The sequence below is a fragment of the Solanum verrucosum genome, unplaced genomic scaffold (genome assembly GCF_900185275.1).
Source record: "Solanum verrucosum unplaced genomic scaffold, falcon-dt-bn FXZP01000128.1, whole genome shotgun sequence".
In the NCBI taxonomy this organism is placed as follows: Eukaryota; Viridiplantae; Streptophyta; class Magnoliopsida; order Solanales; family Solanaceae; genus Solanum; species Solanum verrucosum.
In genome coordinates, this window is record NW_026020327.1 from 122051 (window position 1) to 144804 (window position 22754).

The following is a 22754-nucleotide window of genomic DNA, read 5'->3' on the forward strand; positions in this document are numbered from 1 at the left end:
ACTAATTATGAAGATTGAATTAGGGCATACATCGATCAGTTCATTTTGTTTTGTGTTAATTCGATTCAATTGGTAAAAAAGTTGCTTCATAAATATATACACATCAATGGACCAAAATAAATTTGGCACGATTCATTGCAATTCTCTCAACCCAATATATCTGGAATAAATGAGAAAACATAAAATAAAAATTAATAAGCAATTACCCCTTTTGAATTTAAACATATTGTACTTAATTCCCATTATTCATATTTCTATAAGAAAAAAATAGGAGTCAAAAGCACTTAACTATCAACAAACAAGTAAAGATTAGAGGGATAGAGAGAATTTTTTTAAAATTAAACTCACATAGAACTAAATTTTTGGCTATCTTTTCCGAAGGAAAAAAAGAGAGCAATAATATAATATCTAGATAAATAAGCCTAATGTTTAAATGTCATATCACTCCAACTTTCGTACGTAAATTCGCCCGATATAGTTAGTTGGAAAAATCAACAAAAATATTCGATCAATATAATGTCTCCATAGTCGTTATGTATGTTTACTTTAATTTATAGAGGATTGACTTGACTGGATTATGTCTAAACCATATTAAAAGTTAATTATATTCTCAAGGTGTATTATTCTGCATTATGTAGGACTGCATAATAGTTAGATCTAGTATTATTTGAGAACTAGTGAATTTGACCGCGCTTCGCGCGGTTTATAAGAAAATCAATAAATTGAAAATAATATTTTTATAACTTCATATAGCAGAAATAAATTTTAATTTTGTTGTATTGATTAAAACACAAAAATAATATTTTTATTGAGATTAGGTGAACCGCATTTAAAAATAAGTAAATTTGCATTTCAAATAAAAGAAAAATGAAATAAAACTAAAATCATAAAAACACAAACACTCAACATATTTTTTTAACAAAGTGAAGTACATACGACATTATTATGCATATTTGATATAGGCTTTGAGACAATATATTCAAAAGAGCACAAATTTTTTTCTTCAAAAAATTATGAATGTACAATAATGTAGTTGTCTATACAATGAAACTTACTCATGGCATCTCTATGAAAAACTTGCATAATTATGCTTTCTAAACTCATTTAGCACACTTCTATGGTGATAATAGAGAGAATGATTGATCTTCTAATTTAGGAATAACTTCATCAAATAAGAGGAGTCATATAATTGCCATACAAACATCTAATGTAACAAAATATTGTGAAAATTTATGATTACTATTGAGATAAATTCTCAACTCCTACTTATACGTGAATCCCTAATTTTCCCCCACAAATTTTCTCATCAAGCATCTCATTTGTTCTTTGTCTCATGGATGACTTTGTATTCCACATTAGTTAGTCCACTTGCCAAACACATTCTATCAAAAAAAAAAAAAAAAACTTCAACATACATAATTTCACAATACATTATGAGAATTAAGGTGATCAAGAAGTCAAATAAGAGATTGAACATACCAAAGAGAATTTAATTAGTCTCATCTGAGTTTCATATGTGAAAAGTGAAAAATTATAAATCAATTCACCTTTTATCTTAAAATAAATCGCATTCCACATTCTTCAAATCTCATTTCTTATCATCAAATCATGTCTATTATAATGACCAACTCTGAAAAAAAAAAAAAATATGTTAGACTAACAATCTAGTTAAAAACAAATATAGTAAGCAAGCTACTACATGAAAGAAAAAAAAATACACTTCCAATCTATATATAGTACAAAAATATAGAATATGAAAATACACAAAATTAATTAAAATATAATTACTCAAGATTAATACATACTAATTAATATATGAGCAACTTTTTCATATAGAAAACATAAAAATCATATTTGTATGTTATAGCTATAGTTTGCATAATTGCGCTCCATAGCAAATTTTATGTTTGCTATAGAGCTTTTGATTTGTATAATTCGCTACAAACATTCAATTTTATACAAATTGTTCAGTTTTGTATAAATTCATTTATACATTGTACTTTGTATAATAAGATCTATATTTGTATAATTATAAGTGTATAGGACGGAAATATATGTATTTGTATTTATATATACACTTTTCTCTCGCTTTATACAAACACAAACACATTTTATACATTTTATACCGAAATGTATAAAATGACTAATTGTATACCGAAAATAGCTAATTGGATACCGAATCAGATGGCAAAAAAAAGGGACTGTTTGCTGCGAATTACAATTAAAATAAACTATGGCTATAACATTTAATTTGAATTAATAGTTTGTTATTTCATACAATTTTCCCATAATATAATTGAAAATAAAGAAACTGTTGATGAAAAAACGGAAAGGAAGAAAACTTACAGCTAATCATTAGTTTCACAGTTAAGAAAATTAAAATCTCTTAATTAGTGCTAATTTTTAGTCATTAGTTATTTTGGTATAAGAAAACTTACGCTAATCAAATTAATGTTCCTTTTTGGTTAGTTTTAGTTACCTCCAATTTTAGCAGTAATTTAATTTAATTAAATTAAGCAAAATTCACGTTCCTTTTTAAGTTAATGCTATACTCAAATTAACATTATTTTTTTGGTTGATTTTAGTTACTGTCGATTTAGCAGTAACTTAATCAAATTAAACTAAGCAAAATTAACGTTTCCTTTTTAGTTATAACGTTTCCTTTTTAGTTATTGTACATTTATAGTCATTGTATCATTACTTTTGGAGGAAATAAATGTTATGAAGGCTCATAATGAGGGAAGAGAATAATTTTTTAAACATACTTTTGAACAAAAAATGAAGGTAAAAATTGAAATTTCTGAAAATATAGAAAAATAGTGATACTGACCATTGAAACAAGCCATATCAGCGAAGAGAATAAATTTTTAAACATACTTTTGAACAGAAAATGAAGGTAAAAATTGAAAATTCTGAAAATATAGAAAAATAGTGATACTGGCCATTGAAGCATACCACATCAGTGAGCTGATATTCAGCTTTATGTTGGATGTTTTTAAGAGTGGCACGAGAAACACCACATAACATTGTAGTTCAAAGGCCGATTCAAAATTTGAAGGTTTCAGGTAACATTATTTTTAATGTAAAGTAATCACTAGTTATGGAGATTGAATTAGGGCATACATCGATCAGTTCATTTTGTTTTGTGTTAATTCGATTCAATTTGTAAAAAAACTTGCTTCATAAATAAATACACGTCAATGGATCAAAATAAATTTAGCACGATTCTTTGCAATCCTTCCAATCCAAAGTTGAGTGACCATTTGAGATATTAACTCTTGATATTTCTATAAGAAAAAACAAGAGCCAAAACAACTTAAATATCAACAAAGAAGTAAACATTAGAGGGATAGAAATATTTTTTTTAAAATTAAACTCACATTGAATTAAATTTTTGGCTATCTTTTCCGAAGGAAAAAAAGAGCAAAAAAGTAATATCTAGATAAATAAGCCTAGTGTATAAATGTCATATCACTCCCACTTTCGTACGTAAATTCGCCTCTGTATAGCTACTTGGAAAAATCAACAAAAAGATTCGATCGATATAATGTCTCCATAGTCGTTATGTATGTTTACTTTAATTTATAGAGGGTTGACTTGATTGGACTATGTCTAAACCAAATTAAAAGTTGGTCTCAAAGCTGGAAACTGAGGTTCCCTAAAAAGGACAAAGTCTCAAAGTCTACTCTGTCCTACTTTTAGGGCTCGTTTGATAGCTACTCCATCCATTCACTTTTACTTGTCACTTTTTCCTAAAATATGATTAGAATATGTGAGTTAAAGCCATAAGATTAATGAATATTATTAATATAAGTTATGAAAATGAAGAGGTGCAGTTATGGAGTTGATTTTAGATGAAAAAGTATTTTTTTAAAATGATTTTACGAAAATAAATTAATAGATAAAGGGTATTTTCGAAATCCAACTATATTCTTAAGGTGCATTATTCCTCATTGCGTAATAATCTAGTCAGAAGATAATATTCTCAAGGTCATAATAGTTGGGTTAGAAAGTTGAGATAATATTCTCAAGGTCGTATTATTACAAGTGAAATTTTTTTTGTATTATTACATATGGATTTTTTGTGCAATGACTTGTGTATTGAATTGAGATTTTTATACAAGTGTTTATTACCTCAAATATTTTACTTAATTCTTAAATTTTTGGAAATTGCAGATTTCATAAAGTGTTCGTTCTTTTTGAATGAATGACATAATATTAATGATTAAAACACCTTTTATTTTGAGAGTTTGGTGCATAAAATATTTGTACGTTTTCACACATTTTCGTAGATATTATACCATCACATCATTTAAAGCCAATTAATTATGGTAATTGAGCATGATATTGTTATTTAATAAAAAATGATTTTTTTTACTTGAAATGTTGTTGTCAATGTCTGTACGCCAAACAATACACTTATCCTACCTAATCAAAACTTTTGTGAATTTTTACCTTTGCAATGTAGAGTTGATATAATTATCGTTATAAAGGTGGCTCACATTTGGTCTAACGGAAGTGAAAATTTTATTTTAAATTTATTTTTATTTTAAGAAACAATAGTTTTTGGATTTAATATTATAATTGACAAATTTATTTCTCACTCATTTACTTGTAAAATTTATCATAGATTCTCCAATTTATTTTTATTTTTACAGAGACAAATAGTTTTAAATTTTTTTATTACTTTTTTCTCTTGTACCATTCACATTTTTTCCTTTCTTATTCTCATATTTTTACACTAAAAATGAAAGGGAAAAAAATAAATAAGAATAAGATACTCAAATAATGATAAGCAAATAGATCTAAGGGAGATATTTAAAACTCAAATTACGCATTGAATCAAAGAAGTAAAAAAAAAAAATCATGTGTGAGAAAGATCAAATATATCCTGAATTTTGCTAGAAGGATCATATATATATACTAGTCTATGGGTTTGTGCGTTGAACGTGTATCAAAGCAAGGACTCATTCAATAGTATAGTTTCCGACACTTCCAATATTAAGCATAATCTATGTGTAAAAAATCACTAAATTGCAACAAATAGTCAACATGAACCATGAGTCATTTAGTACAAAATTGAACACATAAAATATGATTTTAAGACATTAATAGTAGAATCAACAGTGAGAAAAACATATTAAATAAAATAGTGACAGACTTAAGATTTTTACTAAAAGGGGTTCAAAATATGAAGAACTAAACACACGAAGGTTCAACCTCTGCTATATATACATAAAAAAAACTATTTAAACATATGTATAAATATTGTAATTTTTAGTCAAGGGATAATGGTCTGAAAAATATCTCAACTTTGGTCGGATTTGCTGTTGCGATACTAAACTTTCATGAGGACCTATTACCTCCCTAGACTATTTAATACCGTATTTTAAACATATATATTTGCCCACGTGGATATAAAAAATAATGCAAAATTAGAAATAGTAGTGTGTCCACGTGGGCACATATATACCTTTAAAATACACTATTAAATAATTCAGGGGGTAAAAAATACGGTATTAAATAGTCTAGGGAGGTAATAGGTCCTTATGAAAGTTTAGTATCGCAACAGCAAATCCGACCAAAGTTGGGGTATTTTTCAGACCCTTATCCCTTTAGTCAAAGAGGGTTTGAATGAACCCTCTTAGCCTTACCTGACTCCCCCGATAAAACAGATGGGTCAAGAATGATCCTTTCAACTTCATCTCATATCAATTTCCGATAAGATTCTGTAAAAGAATTACACAGACTGGTGATAGTTTTATAGTCCATATATGAAGAGAAATATAATGACATAAAGTATGCAAATTTTTAATCGGGACAATATTTTTAAGTATGTTGAAGAAATAGAAATAGTTGATTAAAAGAGAAGCTCAAGAGCATCAAAAATATGATTCACCTGTATTGTTCATGTGAGAGGAGAACGTGGATGACTATGCTCAACCTATTTGCCATTTCATCAAATTCTTCAATTTATAATGAATAATATTCACAACTATCAACGTATATTTTTGTACATTTATCTTGTGAGAAGATATTATTTCCTCCACATCATCGATTAGCAACCAAGACTATTGGAGTCTCCAATACAAGATAAATTGTAGCTAGGTACATGTAATTGAAATTGCTTATAATTAATTTGTTGATGTTTAGAGTTCCAAAAGAAATACAACGTAGCAAATGTAAAGAGCACTCCTAATAAAATACTACTATATTAGTTATCCTTTAAGCACATATTTTAATTTAGTGATTCTTGGAGTTACAAGAGTGGCTTCTCACATTTCTTTAAATATTTATGTATTGTGATTATTGAATAAGTTATTTTTCCACTTTTAGTATTTAGTGTAATATAATATAATGACTATTCAAATACATTTTATACTGCAGCATATGAAGCTGAGCTATAATTATACATGAAAGGTAACTTTTCAAATTATTTGTTCATTTTTTCAAATTAATTAAAAAAAATCAATGCATTGATTTTGAAAGAATACATTACACATGCATTTGAATCTAGTCCATATAACTGAACCATACAAAGTAACCCTTCATATTCTTAACCTTTTGAGAGTAGCTAAGAAAATTAATGCATTGTTTTTTTAAAAGAATGAATTATATTAATTTAATTTAACACCTTCTCAGTTTTAGTATTTAGTATAATATAATATGATTAGCTACTTAATATTTAATTAATTAAATATATTATAATATTATGATTGAATGTAGGGGTAAAATGGTAATCCAACTTTGCACTTTGGAGTTTCTCACTTTTAGTAATTAGTAATTAGTAAAAGTAATTAGTAATAATAATAATAATAATAATAAAAATAAAATAATAGTAATTTAATATATGAATGATATTATATGATGATGATGATGATATTATCTATCATAACTTTTCAAATTCTTTCATTATGAGAATTATGATCATGATTAAAAACAATATCAATGTACTCATTTATCAAGAAAATATTAATTATTAAAGGGCTTAAGGACTTAACTTCTACCATTATGTGATTAAAATATTTATATTTAATTAAATAATTAATCAAATTTTAATTTAGCAAAAGGGCAAAATGGTAATTCAACTTTTCACTTTGGAGCTTTCCACTTGTAATAATATATGATGATATGATTTTCCTTTTTTTGTTTTTTTTTAAGTAAAACACTTCATTGCTTTACTTTAAAATATATTTCAAATGTCCATAAAGACACCATTGCATTAGTTACAACACAACTTGGGATGGCAAAATCCCAAGAAATTCTATTTATTTATACATGACATCGAGAATTTAGCTAGATTATGAGCCAACACATTTCATGTTCGAAGAATATATATAATCTTGATTTCTTCAAAAGATTTCATCATTCACCAGACAATATCACAATAGCTGTGTATTTTTTCTTAAAATTTTCCCTACTTTTTTTTTTGGAACCATCACTATAAAGGTAATTAGAGGACTTATATTTGCTTAGTAATTCAAGGAAGAGCAGAGTGAAGTATACAACTATTTCATATGAAGTTAACAAGAAGGCTTTCCTCTCTAATTAAACTCATAATATATGAGAAGAATTTGGCACACAGATCTTACAAATCACAAAACAGAAGAAAAGGAAAAAGGCCCCAAAAATAAACAATTGGTAGGCAGTGAAATAAATTAAGGCTCTAAATGAAGATGGAAAACCAAAATGACTTTTACAATCAAACACAGATAGAGAGAAAAAGTTCGAACTAAAAGAGTTTAAGAAAATTGAAAAGGTGTCCACTTTAGCTAGCCAAGTGGCTGGGCGAGCTGTTGAACATGGCATGCCACATGTATGCTCTCGAAAGTACCATTTCGAGCTCTGAATGACTCCAGTTATGAGTGGGAAGGTGCTGAAGGAACATAACCATCTCTTGGAAGTCAAGCTTCAGCAGATTATCTGACCACTGCACCATAGACACAACATTCAGAACAGCAATTCTGGTCTAGTAATTACAACACCCAAACAGACTTCAGTTGAGTATAGGAAATAAATTTGGTATAAGAAAAGGGATGGAGAGTTGATGCTTCTTTCGAGAAACTTTTTATAATGCCTATGCAGGAAAATAACACACTTCGTCACAAGAAACACATCCTTTGGGTCAGTGACTGAAAGACATGGTCAAAAGACCATGCCATATTTCAAGGGATCTCTATAAATTATAACAATACCTCTGTGTCCTTCAATTCAATTACTTATTTTACCAATCCATTTAGGACTCCTCAAACAAACCTTTCTTTCTACATTAGGGTAAAGAGTATGTTTGTGTGTGTATGTGTTCTCGTAAGTTTTCTGTATATGTAATGCTAGTAAGACTCAATGTCAATTGTCAGCACATAAATCTCAAGCAGATATTAAGAGAAATCTTACTGTGAGCAGAAAGCTTGCAGCTATATACACAAGAAAATCTGGCAGTGCATCACCTTCAGCAAGATATGTATCCCATAATCGGTTAACGAGATGGAAAGGGATCTGCAAGAATGGATGATTAGGTCTTTATTTTTAGGAATACGGCATCTAAGAAGGGTTTATGAACAATGTGGAATTTCAAAATGACGAAAAACACTTAATAAAGATAAAGGCAGAAAGACACTTAATAAAGATAAAGACAGAAAAGCAGACCTCGCGTATCAAGAGACAATTGAACCAGCGAAAAGCAAACTGGAGAAATTCAAGCCCTTGCTCTTCCATGTGTGTTGACACAGGTTCTAGAAAATGGGGAGGAACCAAATATCAAAATTATAACATGTCACCTAATTTTTCAGGAAGAATATATACATAGACAGGAAAGACGGAAAATAAACCGTGTGCTGTCATTTATTAGTTCCCTACTTTCGATTACTTGTACTTTCTTAGCTCTAAAACCACAGTTCAACCATGGTTAACCTCTTATAATTTGAAAGCAAATAAGTGTTTTCTTATACATGATGAAATTCACCATTTTATCAGTTTCTTTTGACCTTTTCTAGTAATTGGTCTTCCAGGGTCTTTTTTTCTTTCTTCCAGCATCTCTTTACCATGTCCAAATTTTTATGGTGATCCAAGTTCCAACTATCAGTAGACAATCTTTCAACCACCTCCATCAACAAATTATGAAAGACAGATATACATGTGTAACTCATTGCAACCAAATAAATACAGAGCAATTTTAGCAGGTCCAGAAAACTAAATGAAATAAATACTGGTTCCAACTGTAAAACACCCTCATAATGCTGTTAAATCATCGAGGTATACATACCCGTTCATAAATTCATAGAAAGTAGAACTTATTCACAAAATAATAGGCATATAATATGTGAAACCAAAATTTGCTTAGCCATTAAAAGTATTACCCCCTTTGTTTCAATTTGTTTGTCTTAGTTTGACTGGACACAGAGTTTAAGAAAGTAAAACAGACTTTTGATCCTTGTGGTCTTGAGCTAAAGATTTGTATAATTTATCAAAATGCACTTTAGCCGTGTGGTCTTAAATATGCCATGTGGGATGTGGAGTTAAAAAGAGTTGCCAAATTAGGAAACAAGCTCTCTTTTCTAAAAAGACCAAAAAGTAAATAAAACAAATAGATTGAAATGGAGCGAGTACATTGTTTGTCAAGAAAATCAACAATTTTTGACACCATAATTCCAGATTCTCTAGCATTAGGCAGTAGATAGAGACAAAGAATAAGTAGAAACCATTAGAGCATTACCATCTATCCGTCTAACCAACTCCTTTAGCTTAAACACGAGCCTCTGGATTCCCGGTTGAGCAAATGTGTAATGGTCTTGCATCCCATCAAGCAATTTTGATAGACACCAATAACAATCAGCTTCTATACCAGATATTTTCTCAGAAGGTAGATCAGACATCATCCAATTGTCAATGCTCCCTTCTACGTGTTCTGACAAGAAAACAACTAAGAACGGTGTTGCAAGATCATTTATTCCCTGCACATATCCACTTGCAGGGTGCCGGATAGCCCTAGAAAGGAAAATGATAAATCACCAGAATATGAGAACATCCAGAACACCAACAGGAGCAATAAAGAAAGGTTAATGAACGCCCATGCTGCCATGCATCTTCAATTCTTCAACTTTTACTTCTGGGCTGCCCTTATGGTGACGCCAACTAGGGTGTGCAGTACTTTTTTTATTTGGTTTTGTATTATTTGGATTCAGAATTTCAATTATGAAAAAATTCAGTCCAATCAAAACTCAAGTTCAGTTTCATTAGGTTTCTCTTTTAATTTGGTTTTTCTCCGGTTTGGTTTTTGGTTTATTGGATTTGTCACTTTTCTCTTAATTGCTAAAATCATCAATGTTTATTTGGTAATCGGAATGATAAAGGTAGTGCATATAGCAAAATCTTAGTGTGATAGTTGGTGTATGGAATGTATATCAGTAATTATAATGTTAGATGAGATCGTGAACTAATAATCAGGATTCCTTTAATTATTTGGTTTTTCAGTTTAAACCGACAAATGCTCACACATTAATGACTACTACCAATTTCGATTTTCGATCATGCCAAAAGCCCATTATAACCCATTTGTTTTCTCATCTAGTTCCACATCTTAACTAAAGAAATAAATGTAATGCTATGAGATATTCTACAATTCAAGGAGAATGTTACAGCTAATGAATACAGAGAAATAGAAATAGTTTACCATATGTAAAGTATGCGCTCCAGGGATTTCTGAACTTGTGCTTGTTGGAAAAAAGAAACATCAGGCACCGTTCTAGGGCAATCAACGGCAATCTAACAGCACAAGCAAAGCAGTAGTTATATGACTGACGACATTGGGAAATGAGCATAAGGCATAAAAAAGATCACAATCCATATGCATCGAGAATACCTGCCGAAGCATGTTGATCTCTTCATCTGTTCGCTCAATATCTTGAATGTCATAGTACTGAGCAACACAATCAAGATAATCTAGACGCTTTCTTCTCAGAACTCCCTCCCTTCTATCTGAATTAGGGGGTGCATATCCCTGTTGTCAGCTCATTATTTAAATTTCATAAAAGCAACAACTTATGTCTAATAAGAAAATCTGCAATCCAGTTTAACATGTTTTGTTAACTATGTCACTCAGTCATGTGAAAGCAGATTTCATAAAATGGAAGCAAGCAAACTTGTCTACAAGAAAACCTTTTTTACTTTTGAGAATGGTAATTGTGAGAAATATAGAAAAAGAATATTATTGAATTGTTGTTGTTTACATTATTACATTGAGACCCTATTTATAGACCCTAGAATACAATCCTTTACCAAGTAGGATACTATTTAGTATTCCTATTTCTATTTCTATTACTATTCCTTTTCTAATAGAATTGTATATACCTATTTCTATTCTAATAGGATTGTATAAACCTATTCCTATTCTAATGGGATTGTATAAACCTATTCCTATTCTAACACTCCCCTCAAGCTAGTGCATACAATTCATGTACCTAGCTTGTTACAAATGTAATTAACACGAGGACCGATGAGGGGCTTGGTGAGATATCTGCAAGTTGATCACTCGACTTCACAAAATTGACAATCAATCTCAATGTGCTTGGTCTTCTCATGAAATACTGAATTTGATGCATAATGCCGATAAAATACAGAGTGATAAAATAACAGTGTTGGAACTTCCCAAACCAAGCTTGCAAAGACTGTTTCAGACCATAGAGTGACTTACGTAATCAACATACAAGGCTACTAAACTCCCCCTGAGCAACAAAATTAGGTGGTTGCTCCATATATACTTCTTCACAATGCAATGGTCGTTGCAAGTGCTCAAAATCTAGTATAAAGTATATGGATCATGTTGGAATCAATAGACGAGTCGATATTAAACAAGTCACCGAAAAACTGGCCGAAACATGCTCATATGTCGGAGTATTAGATTTGATGGCTAAAAGTGGTCACAATCTAAGAAATAAAATTATATGGGTAGGATCGGAATGATGTCATGACCCAACTAGAAAATAGAAATTATATATAGTTTGAATTGATGGAACGACCCCATTGAAAAAGAGAAATAATATGGGTAGGGTCGGAATGATGGCACGACCCAGCTGAAAAAGTAAAATTTATACGGGTAGGGTTGGAATGATGGCACAACCCTACGCAAATCAGATTTGAGGAGTCACCGGAAAGACGAATGGAACTATGCAAATCAAATCTGAGGAGTCACTGAAAAGACACATGATGCTATGCAACTCAGTTATGAGAAAATAGTTCGAAAAAATCCACGATACTACACAAATTAAATATGAAAAGTAGTCCGGAGAGATGCACGGTGCTACGCAAATCAGATATGCAAAAAAAGGTAGTCACCGAAAGGATGGCACGGTGCTACACAAATTATATATGAAAAAGGAGTCACTGGAATGATGGCACAGTGCTACACAAACTAGATATGAAAAAGTAGTCACCAGAATGATGGCACGGTGCTACACAAATTAAATATGAAAAAGCAGTCACCGGAATGATGGCACGGTGCTACACAAATTAGATATAAGAAAGTAGTCACTAGAATGATGCATGGTGACCCAACTTTTGCTAACATAATCATTGGCCAGACGGGCAGCATATATGGGTGCCACCCGCCGGCAGCGGAAGCTCTTTGATTTTCTATCAAGATCGTAGAGGCTCTGATACCATGTTAAATTAGGTCTTGAGCCTAACTCACACCCCAAAAGCTAGCTCAAAGGGGAGGAGGATTGCCCAAGCCATATAAGGAGTCCACCCATCTCATTAATCACCGATGTGGGACATTTGTCATTCTTTAACACCCCACCTCACACCCAGTGCTTAGCATCTGGTGCGTGGACAATTTTGATTTTGGGGGCCCCAACATCGGGTGAGACGGGCCCTGCTCTGATACCATGTGAGAAATATAGAAAAAGAATATTATTGAATTGTTGTTGTTTACATTATTACATTGAGACCCTATTTATAGACCCTAGAATACAATCCTTTACCAAGTAGGATACTATTTAGTATTCCTATTTCTATTTCTATTACTATTCCTTTTCTAATAGAATTGTATATACCTATTTCTATTCTAATAGGATTGTATAAACCTATTCCTATTCTAACAGTAATAATATCGTAAATGTAGCGCACAACGACTGTGCCAAGTCATATTTACAGATTGCAAAAGGAATCCAAAAGGCATAGCTTTCTCTTGGATCCTACTATTACAGGGATTCTATAATGTCTAACATTGAATCGACATCCTGTACTAAATCTTCCTTAAACCAAAAATGAAATAAAACAGGCATTCATTTTGATTTTCTGTATGGGGCTGCGGGTCCCTTCAAAGCATCTATAGTTTCTCCCCTTCCATATAATCCACCACATGCAGCCTGGTATAATCTTCTACCAGTTTTTTTGTCTAACTAGTCCACCAGGTAAGTTTCAACACGCAAGTAGTTCCCCTAGAGTCGTGGGCATAATCCATGATAATTTCATACTAAGGAATAGTTGCCAGAGTACTCCAGTTACTTCACAATGTATAAAAAGATGTTTTCTACTTTTAGACTCCAGTACACATAGATAACACCTTGAACAAAGTTGCATTTCCCTTCTCTTTAAGTTTCTTGTGTAAGGCAACCATCTCTAACAATTAACCACACAAAACAACATTGGGAGGTGTTTTCACTTGCCAAAATGCCTACCAGCTCCATACATGGACTGCTGACCAGCCTAATTGAGATATGAGTATGCTGATGTTACCATAAACAGACCCTTTTTTGAAATTGGTAACATATTACCATAAACAGACCCTTACGCCATTTACAATTTAATTTATCCTCCTCTATTGTTATTTCCTTGAACTTATCCAGAACTTTTAGTACAATAAATCTGGGAAGTTCCCTGTTATTGAGTTGTATTGTAAAAATCCATCTCCACCCATGCTGGTCCCAGTTATCTTCCACTGTGGCTTCAGGAATTAGAGTCTCGAGTCTTTATGTCATTGAAATGTCGTCCAAAGTCACATCCCAAAAAAATTTCTAGATCTCTAATATTTGAAGTTACATTTACGGGAAAGAGCAAGCAATTTATCCAGTTCACATGAAGACCATAACCCGCTTTAAGAAATCAAAACCAATCTCTGGAATTTGAACTAATGGATATCTGCATCATATAGAACGAGGGTATCATCTGCATAGAGTAAATGTGAGACTTCTATGCTATCTCCCACCTTGAAACTTTGATCCAACCATTGTAGTTAGCAATATTAAGCATTCTGCTAAACCCTTCCATTACTAAGATAAAGTGGAATGGATAAAAGGGATCACCCTATCAAAGGCCTCTTTGAGCTGAAAAGAAACCCTCTAGGGACTCATTGATGATTACTGAATATCTCACAGTACCAATGCAAAAAGAAATCCAGTAGATCCATTTCCTTCCAAATCCCATTTTGTTACAAGTGTTAATAAGGAAACCTCAATTCACATGATCGAAAGCTTTTTCAATGTCAAGTTTCCAAAGAACCCCATTGTTCTGATCTTTTTTTCTTGAATTCATCCATTTGTTCGCAATGAGAACAACATCCATAGTTTATCTTCTTCTGATGAAGGCCATCAGAGATTTAGCAACCAGCTGGTCCATGACGCTCTTCAATCTTTCGGTCAACAATTTAGATATGATTTTACAGAAACTTCACGTCAAGCTAATGGGCCTAAAATCCCTCAATTCAAGAGGCTCATTCTTTTTGGGAATCAAAGCATGTATGTTGCATTGAAGCTTTATTCGAATGTATGCTGGTTATAGAAACCTCTGATGCTTCATAATGTCTTCTTTGAGAAAAGACCAGCATCTCTGATAAATAGCATTGTGTATATCCATCTGGACCTGGTATTTTATTCTCTGTACATTGTTTGATTATATCTAGGACTTCTGACTCTTCAAAAAGCCTTTGTATCTAGTTGTTCCCTTCCTGTTAACCTTACAACAATCACCCAATGAGAAATAAGGTATCCACTCTTCAGTTTCAGAGAATAGGATCTGAGAGAAGGCCAAGATTTCTCTGTTGATCGCATCCAGATCTTAAATAAAAGGCCCCACTGACCTCAAGTTTATCAATGGTGTTGTATCTCCAATGTTAGTTCGCCATCTTAAGAAAAACTTGATATTTTTGTCTCCCTGCTTAAGTCATAATAACCTAGATCTTTGGCTCCATTTAATTTTTTCAAATTTGGCAAAATCCTGCAATTCATTGTGGATATCCAATTCCATTGGAAACAAGCTCTCTACCTCCGAGGTAGGGGTAAGGTCTGCGTACACTCTATCCTTCCCAGACCTCACTTTATGGGACTACACGGGGTATGTTGTTGTGGTTGTCCTTGTGGATATCAGCTCCGGTGAAGAGCTCCTCTCATCTACAATTCTAGTCTCCAATATACTTTCCAAGTTGGCCAGCTTTTCCAGAAGAATTTATTAACTTACAGATTTCAATTTTTTTGCCAATATCAAATCAGGTGTTTCAGAAATGTCAAAGGAAATCCACCAATTTTTTCTCATATAAGTGAAGCCATCAACCTCTAACCACCACAACTATCAAACTTGAAGTAGGACTAGGAGTTAGATTTTTCCCATTCACCACACTGAAGCATCAAGGTGTATGGTCAGATGATACTCCTGGAAGCATGTACTGTTTTACGGACTTGAATTCATCATCTCATTCAGTAGAGAAGCAGCTAATGTCGATGACCAAATTTGTCTCTATGTATCTATTGATCTAGGCTAAAAAGATTGTTTAAATGAACTCTAGTGGTTTAGAAATGAACTTTCCTGTTTAAGAGAGAAATAGAGAAACCTTCCCTCCATGTAATTTCACATAACAAAGTTCAATGCCGAAAAGTGAAAACAATAGTCTCCTAGAGGTAAGGAATTTCACAAAACAAAGTTAAGTACCTAAAACAGACACCGAAACAATAAAGATAAATCCGAGATGGTTTAACCAACTAATATAAAGCATTCATCATATGATTCCATTAAAATAACGGAAAATGGCTAGTTGTTCTTTCACGTGTCAAAAAGAGATAGATCAGTGAATCATCTTTTGTAAATTTTAGAGTGGCTCAAGATATATTGTGCATGTTTCTTGTGATTGCAGAGTGTGACGGGTTATCCTTGATCAACTGAGTCCATTCTTATCTCATTTAAGGCATGAGGATAAGAAAGTGTCAAATTGAAGGGATCTGTTGATTGAATCCATTCCAAATGAAGTTCCGCTAACAACGCTTACCTATTACCCCCAGTGCAACCCGGCTTTTTAAGGGAACCATAGATAAGGAATGACAGGAGACCCTACAACAAAATAAACCAGCCACCACTCATTTGAGAGGGTAAATAAATTAGGGTTGAGCTTACGACAGTCTGACTTTGGAACCTTGGAGAACTATATAACACTGGATTTTGTGGTAGATTTGCTCTTAGAGAAGTAATATATGTTTTGAGGATATATATGAACCTGTTCATATAGTGAAAATGAATTGCTTTAAGAGTTTCCTTACGTGATATGAGAGAGAGTTGATGAAAGGAGTTGAAGATATTTGCTAGTTCCTAGATTACATTTTCTAGTTGTGAGTCCCTCAAGATATTACCCCTCTTTTTATCTTCACTCTGTTTTTTTCTTTTTTCTTTCTTTGATTATTGTACTTCTGCTGTTCTGTCTCCTTGATCCCAAGTTAATATATAATACCTCTTCTTTACTGACCTAAAAACATTTCCAGAGAAATTAAGTTAATTAGAACCATACCAAAAGAAGCCGCCATATGTTGGGACGCAGATATGATGGGATACCATTCCAAGATAATTCACGCAATTTTTCTGCAAGAGAAGTTGAGAAGCACATCAAAAAGAAAATGCAACGATCAGATCGGTAGATAACATTTGAGAATTAACAAACAATAGCTACTAAATCTGTCAATCTGTAAAATTAACAAACCCCGTGGAAGAGCAAACCAGAAACAGTTGTGATACATGCATAACTGTCTTTTAGTCTCTCATTAAAGGGCTTAGCTAGTGAAAAATTACAAAGCCTTGAGACTGTGAGAAATATATACGAAAAATATTATTGAATTGTGTATCTAAATAGTTACATTGAGACCCTATTTATAGACACTACATTGGAATCCTTTTCCAACTAGGATTCCTATTCTTATTCCTATTCCTATTCCTATTCTTATTTCTATTCTAAGTAGGAAATACTTATTTCTATTCTAACACTCCCCCTCAAGCTGGTGCATACAAATCATATGTACCTAGCTTGTTACAGAGGACATGTGAGGGACTTGGTGAAGATATCTGCAAGCTGATCATTTGACTTCACAAATTTCGTAACAATATCTCCCGAGAGTATCTTTTCTCTGACAAAGTGACAGTCAATCTCAATGTGCTTAGTCCTTTCATGAAACACTGGATTTGATGCGATATGAAGAGCCGCTTGATTATCACACACAAGTTCCATCTTATCAACTTTGCCAAATTTTAGTTCTCCCAGCAACTGTTTGATCCAAACTAGCTCACAAGTTGTTGTCGCCATTGCTCGATATTCTGATTCTGCACTAGATCGAGCAACCACATTCTGTTTCTTGCTCTTCCACGACACCAAATTACCTCCTACTAAAACACAATATCCGGATGTCGAACGTCTGTCAGAGGGTGATCCTGCCCAATCAGCGTCTGTATATCCAATGATATGCTCATGGCCTTGATCCTCAAAGAGTAGTCCTTTACCGGGAGCTGACTTTATATATCGCAGAATACGAACAACTGCTTCCCAATGACTATCACAAGGGGAAGTCATAAACTGACTTACAACACTCACAGGAAAAGAGATGTCAGGTCTAGTCACTGTGAGATAATTCAACTTTCCAACAAGTCGTCTATACCTTTCAGGATTACTAAGTGGCTCCCCCTGTCCTGGAAGAAGTTTAACATTCGGATCCATAGGAGTGTCAACAGGTCTACATCCCATCATCCCTGTCTCCTCAAGAATGTCTAAGGCATACTTGCGCTGAGAAATAACAATACCTGATCTAGACTGAGCAACCTCAATACCTAGAAAATACTTCAATCTGCCAAGGTCTTTAGTTTGGAAGTGCTTAAAGAGATGTTGCTTCAAATCGGTGATACCATCTTGATCATTACCGGTGATAACAATATCATCAACGTAAACAACCAAATAGATACATCGACTTGGTGCAGAATGCCGATAAAACACAGAGTGATCAGCTCCACTACGAGTCATGCCAAACTCCTGAATTACTGTGCTGAACTTCCCGAACCAAGCTCGAGGAGACTGTTTTAGACCATAGAGTGACCTGCGCAATCGACATACAAGGCTACTAGACTCCCCCTGAGCAACAAAACCAGGTGGTTGCTCCATATAGACTTCTTCCTCAAGATCACCATGCAGAAAAGCATTCTTAATGTCCAACTGATGAAGAGGCCAATGACGAACGGCAGCCATAGATAGAAAAAGACGAACAGATGCAATTTTAGCCACAGGAGCGAAAGTGTCACTATAATCTAGCCCAAATATCTGAGTATACCCTTTGGCAACAAGGCGAGCCTTAAGTCGATCAACCTGACCGTCTGGACCAATTTTGACTGCATAAACCCAACGACAACCAACAGTAGATTTACCTGCAGGAAGGGAGACAAGCTCCCAAGTACCACTCTTATGTAAAGCAGACATCTCATCAACCATAGCCTGCCTCCATCCAGAATGAGAAAGTGCTTCACCTGTAGTCTTAGGAATGGAAATAGAGGACAAAGACGACACAAATGCATAATGGGGTGATGATAGACGATGATAACTTAAGAAGGTATAATGTGGGTTAGTATTTCGAGTGGATCGTATACCTTTTTGAAGTGCAAGCGGTTGGCTAGGAAGAGGCAAGTCCGCAGTAGGAGCAGGGTCTGGCGCATGACATGAATCATCTGGGACTAGGGTTGGACGTGGACGGCGATGATAAGTTAGTAGTGGTGGCACTACAACTGGAGATGTAGAAGTAACCGTAGATTCCACAAAGGTTGGCACAGGTAAAACCTGAGGTATGGGTAAGACCATAGAGACATCAGGATGATCAGAAGATGTATAGTAAGGCTGAGACTCAAAAAATGTAACATCAGCAGACATAAGGTATCGATGAAGATCATGTGAATAACAACGATACCCTTTTTGGACTCGAGAGTAACCAAGAAAGACACATTTGAGGGCACGAGGAGCTAATTTATCTTTTCCTGGGGCTAAGTTATGAACGAAGCATGTGCTCCCAAAGACACGAGGAGGGATAGGATAGAGATGTGACTGAGGAAACAGTATGGAATGGGGAACCTGATTCTGAATAGAAGAAGAGGGCATTCTATTTATCAAATAACAAGACGTAAGAACTGCATCTCCCCAAAAACGCAATGGAACATTGGATTCAAGGAGAAGAGTACGAGCGGTCTCAATAAGATGCCGATTTTTTCTTTCAGCTACACCATTTTGTTGAGGGGTGTATGGACAAGTAGTCTGGTGAATAATGCCTTGGTGAGTCATAAACTCCCGAAATTGGGAGGATAAGTATTCTAAGGCATTATCACTACGAAAAGTACGAATAGAAACACCAAACTGATTTTGTATTTCAGCAAAGAAACTTTTGAAAATAGAAAATAACTCAGAACGATCTTTCATTAAGAAAACCCAAGTACATTTTGAATAATCATCAATGAAACTAACAAAATAACGAAATCCTAAGGTGGAACTGACTCTACTAGGACCCCAAATATCAGAATGAACTAATGAAAAAATAGACTCTGAACGACCCTCAGTACTACGAGAAAACGTAGCACGAGTGTGTTTCCCAAGTTGACACGACTCACAATCTAATGTGGATAAACTAGACAAACTAGGCACCATCTTTTGCAGTTTGGATAGACTCGGATGTCCCAAACGTTTGTGAATTAAATCTGGGGAATCTGTAACGGAGCATGCTGCTAAGGAATTTGAAGAGGTAAGATAGTAAAGGCCTTGTGATTCATGTCCTGTTCCAATCATCTGTCCCGTACTGCGGTCCTGCATGAGAAAAAAATCATCGAAAAAAGTTATGCTACAATGTAGGGCTTTCGTCAAACGACTAACAGATGCTAGATTAAAAGGAGAACCAGGGACATAAAGAACAGAGTCTAGGGTGACAGAAGATAGGGGTTTGGCTTTTCCAACCCCTTTTGGTTTGGTTTGGATCCCATTGGCTAAAGTAATAGCTGGAAGAGATTGTGAATAAACAATATCGGATAAAAGTGATTTATTACCAGAGATATGATCAGAAGCCCCAGAGTCCATGACCCATGTTCCAAGAGTACTAGATTGCGACACACAAGCAAAAGAATTACCCGCAACAGAGACATCAGGTTGTGCAACCGAAACTACTTGTGGAGACGTTTGCTTATTTGCACGATACTGAAGGAACTCATCATATTCTGTCTGAGCAATATGAGCATTATTGGATGGTTGATTAGGTTGAGCACCATATGCTACTGGTGGAGATGTCTGTTTACTTGCGCGATTTCGAAGGAACTCATTATATTCCTTTAGAACAATAGGATCATAACTGGGTGGTGGACCATGCAAAATATAACATATATCACGAGTGTGTCCAGGCTTATGACAATGACTACACTTGGATCGAGGTTTCCCAAAACGCCCTCCTCCTCGCCGATTCTCCATAGATTGATATGTACGCTTTTCAAAGGTTTGAGATGCAAGAATAGATGAGTCAACAGTGGGTGATGAAACTACCTTGTGACTGGGAGGTGCCGCAAGACGAAGGAGACGAGAGAATAATTCATCGATTGTAGGAACTGTAGGGCTAGCTAAAATCTGATCACGTACAGAATCATGATCAGGAGGAAGTCCAGCAAGAGTAAGAACTAGAAACAATGTTTGTCTGTGTTCTTGTTGTTTTTCCACATTCGTAGTAACTGGCATTAATGTGTCAAATTCCTCCATGACTGCCTGTACCTGTCCTAAGTAAGTAGACATATCGGATTCTTGTTTCTTTAAGTTGGTCAATCGAGATATCACATCATAGAATCGAGATATGTCATTAGTGTATAAAGCACGAGCCTTTTCCCAAACTGTATAACACGTCTGGAATGGGCGAAACAAGGGCATCAACTTGAAATCAATAGAACGCCATAGGAGACTACATAATTGAGCATCTACTTTCTCCCATTGTGCTTTGGCTTTTGCATCTTCCTCACTAGTCTTTGCCTTTACATCTACCTCATAAGCCTTGTTCGTTAAGTGATCTTGGACACCTTGACCCTTGCACCACAACTCAACCGAGGAAGCCCAAGATAAATAGTTTGAACTTCCCAATAAAAGTTCTGAAGTGATTATAGGGCTAGAACTTCCAATCCCCATATTTTTGGAACCAAAAACATCACACCCAAAAGACATTATGCTAAATTTGTCTCGGAAAATTCAAATCTCGAAGAAAAGTCGCCGGAAACTGCCTGGAAATAGCTGGAACTCTAATTCCGGCGATCGGATCTGGTCAAAAACAGTATGGGCCTGGTCGGATTGGCTGGACGACCCCAACTGTCAAAAAAATCTCAAAAAAATATGATCAGAAAAGCCCTCACGCGCCGGCGCGTGAGACAGATCTCGCCGGAAACTGCCACCTCCGATAGGCGCGTGAGAGCGCGTGGGGTGGTGTTTTCCGGTGGTTTTGGCTGGGGTTTGGTCGCGGGGGCTTTCCGAGCCTCGTGGTGGTGTTGGTTTTCGCACAACACCCACAGAAAGAAAAAAGTATAACAAAATCAGACCCAACAGTCACCGGAAATTGACATAGACATACGGTGACTTGTTTGTTCTCACCAATGCTCTGACACCATGTGAGAAATATATACGAAAAATATTATTGAATTGTGTATCTAAATAGTTACATTGAGACCCTATTTATAGACACTACATTGGAATCCTTTTCCAACTAGGATTCCTATTCTTATTCCTATTCCTATTCCTATTCTTATTTCTATTCTAAGTAGGAAATACTTATTTCTATTCTAACAGAGACTAGGGAAAGAAATCCAAAAAAAGCATCACCTTTGTGGTCAACGGGCCAAAGAATAAGCTAATGATAGTTTAAAGTGGCAGGAGGGGTGTAGGTATAAGCCACTACGACAAATCCAATCCTACAAAGGCTTATCCTTAGCTGAAGATCAAAGTTGTTCTTTAGGTATAGTAAGAATTTCAAGTAAGCATACAGTGACCCGCTCAAAATCTTGATGCAAATCAATGAAGTTTTTGTTTGAAGTCCCAGAGGTATACACCCATTTAATTGTGGTCACTAAATCTTGGTGTACAACTAATTTATTACCTTTCTCTAAGTTATATTTCTCAACCTTACCAGTCAGTGCTAAGAACCAAACCATTTTGGTTCTGTTTGAAGGTAATTCAGGGCTGCACATAAACCAGAAGAAGAGCCATTTGTATCCTATTAATGTAGTGCCTAGGGGCGGCAAACGAGCGGGTCGAGTCGGATATGGGATGGTTGATAATGAGTCAGGTGAAAATGGATAAAATATTTGACCGACTCATATTTGATAGGGATAAAAATGGGTAGAAATCCAATGGATAATCCATATTATCTGTAGCCTTATTATGTAAAGAAATAAGTATTTCCATATTACAAGGTTGTTTTCTTATTCTTTTTCTCCTTTTAGGTGTGTTTGGTATGAAGGAAAATATT

The 22754-nt window shown here is 34.3% G+C and overlaps 1 protein-coding gene across 1 annotated transcript in view; it reads right to left on the minus strand.

Annotated features, from left to right (window-relative positions):
* Window positions 1–7592: 7592 nt before the first annotated feature.
* Window positions 7593–22754, minus strand: part of LOC125835641 (uncharacterized) — a 43565-nt gene continuing 28403 nt past the window's right edge. The window contains exons 5-11 of the mRNA XM_049514752.1: window positions 16766–16836; window positions 10859–10996; window positions 10670–10761; window positions 9713–9984; window positions 8647–8732; window positions 8395–8496; window positions 7593–7930 (exon numbers count right to left, since the gene is read on the minus strand). Of these exons, the coding sequence (XP_049370709.1) occupies window positions 7769–7930; window positions 8395–8496; window positions 8647–8732; window positions 9713–9984; window positions 10670–10761; window positions 10859–10996; window positions 16766–16836 (923 nt within the window). The 3' untranslated portion in view covers window positions 7593–7768. The remainder of the gene's footprint in view (window positions 7931–8394; window positions 8497–8646; window positions 8733–9712; window positions 9985–10669; window positions 10762–10858; window positions 10997–16765; window positions 16837–22754) is intronic.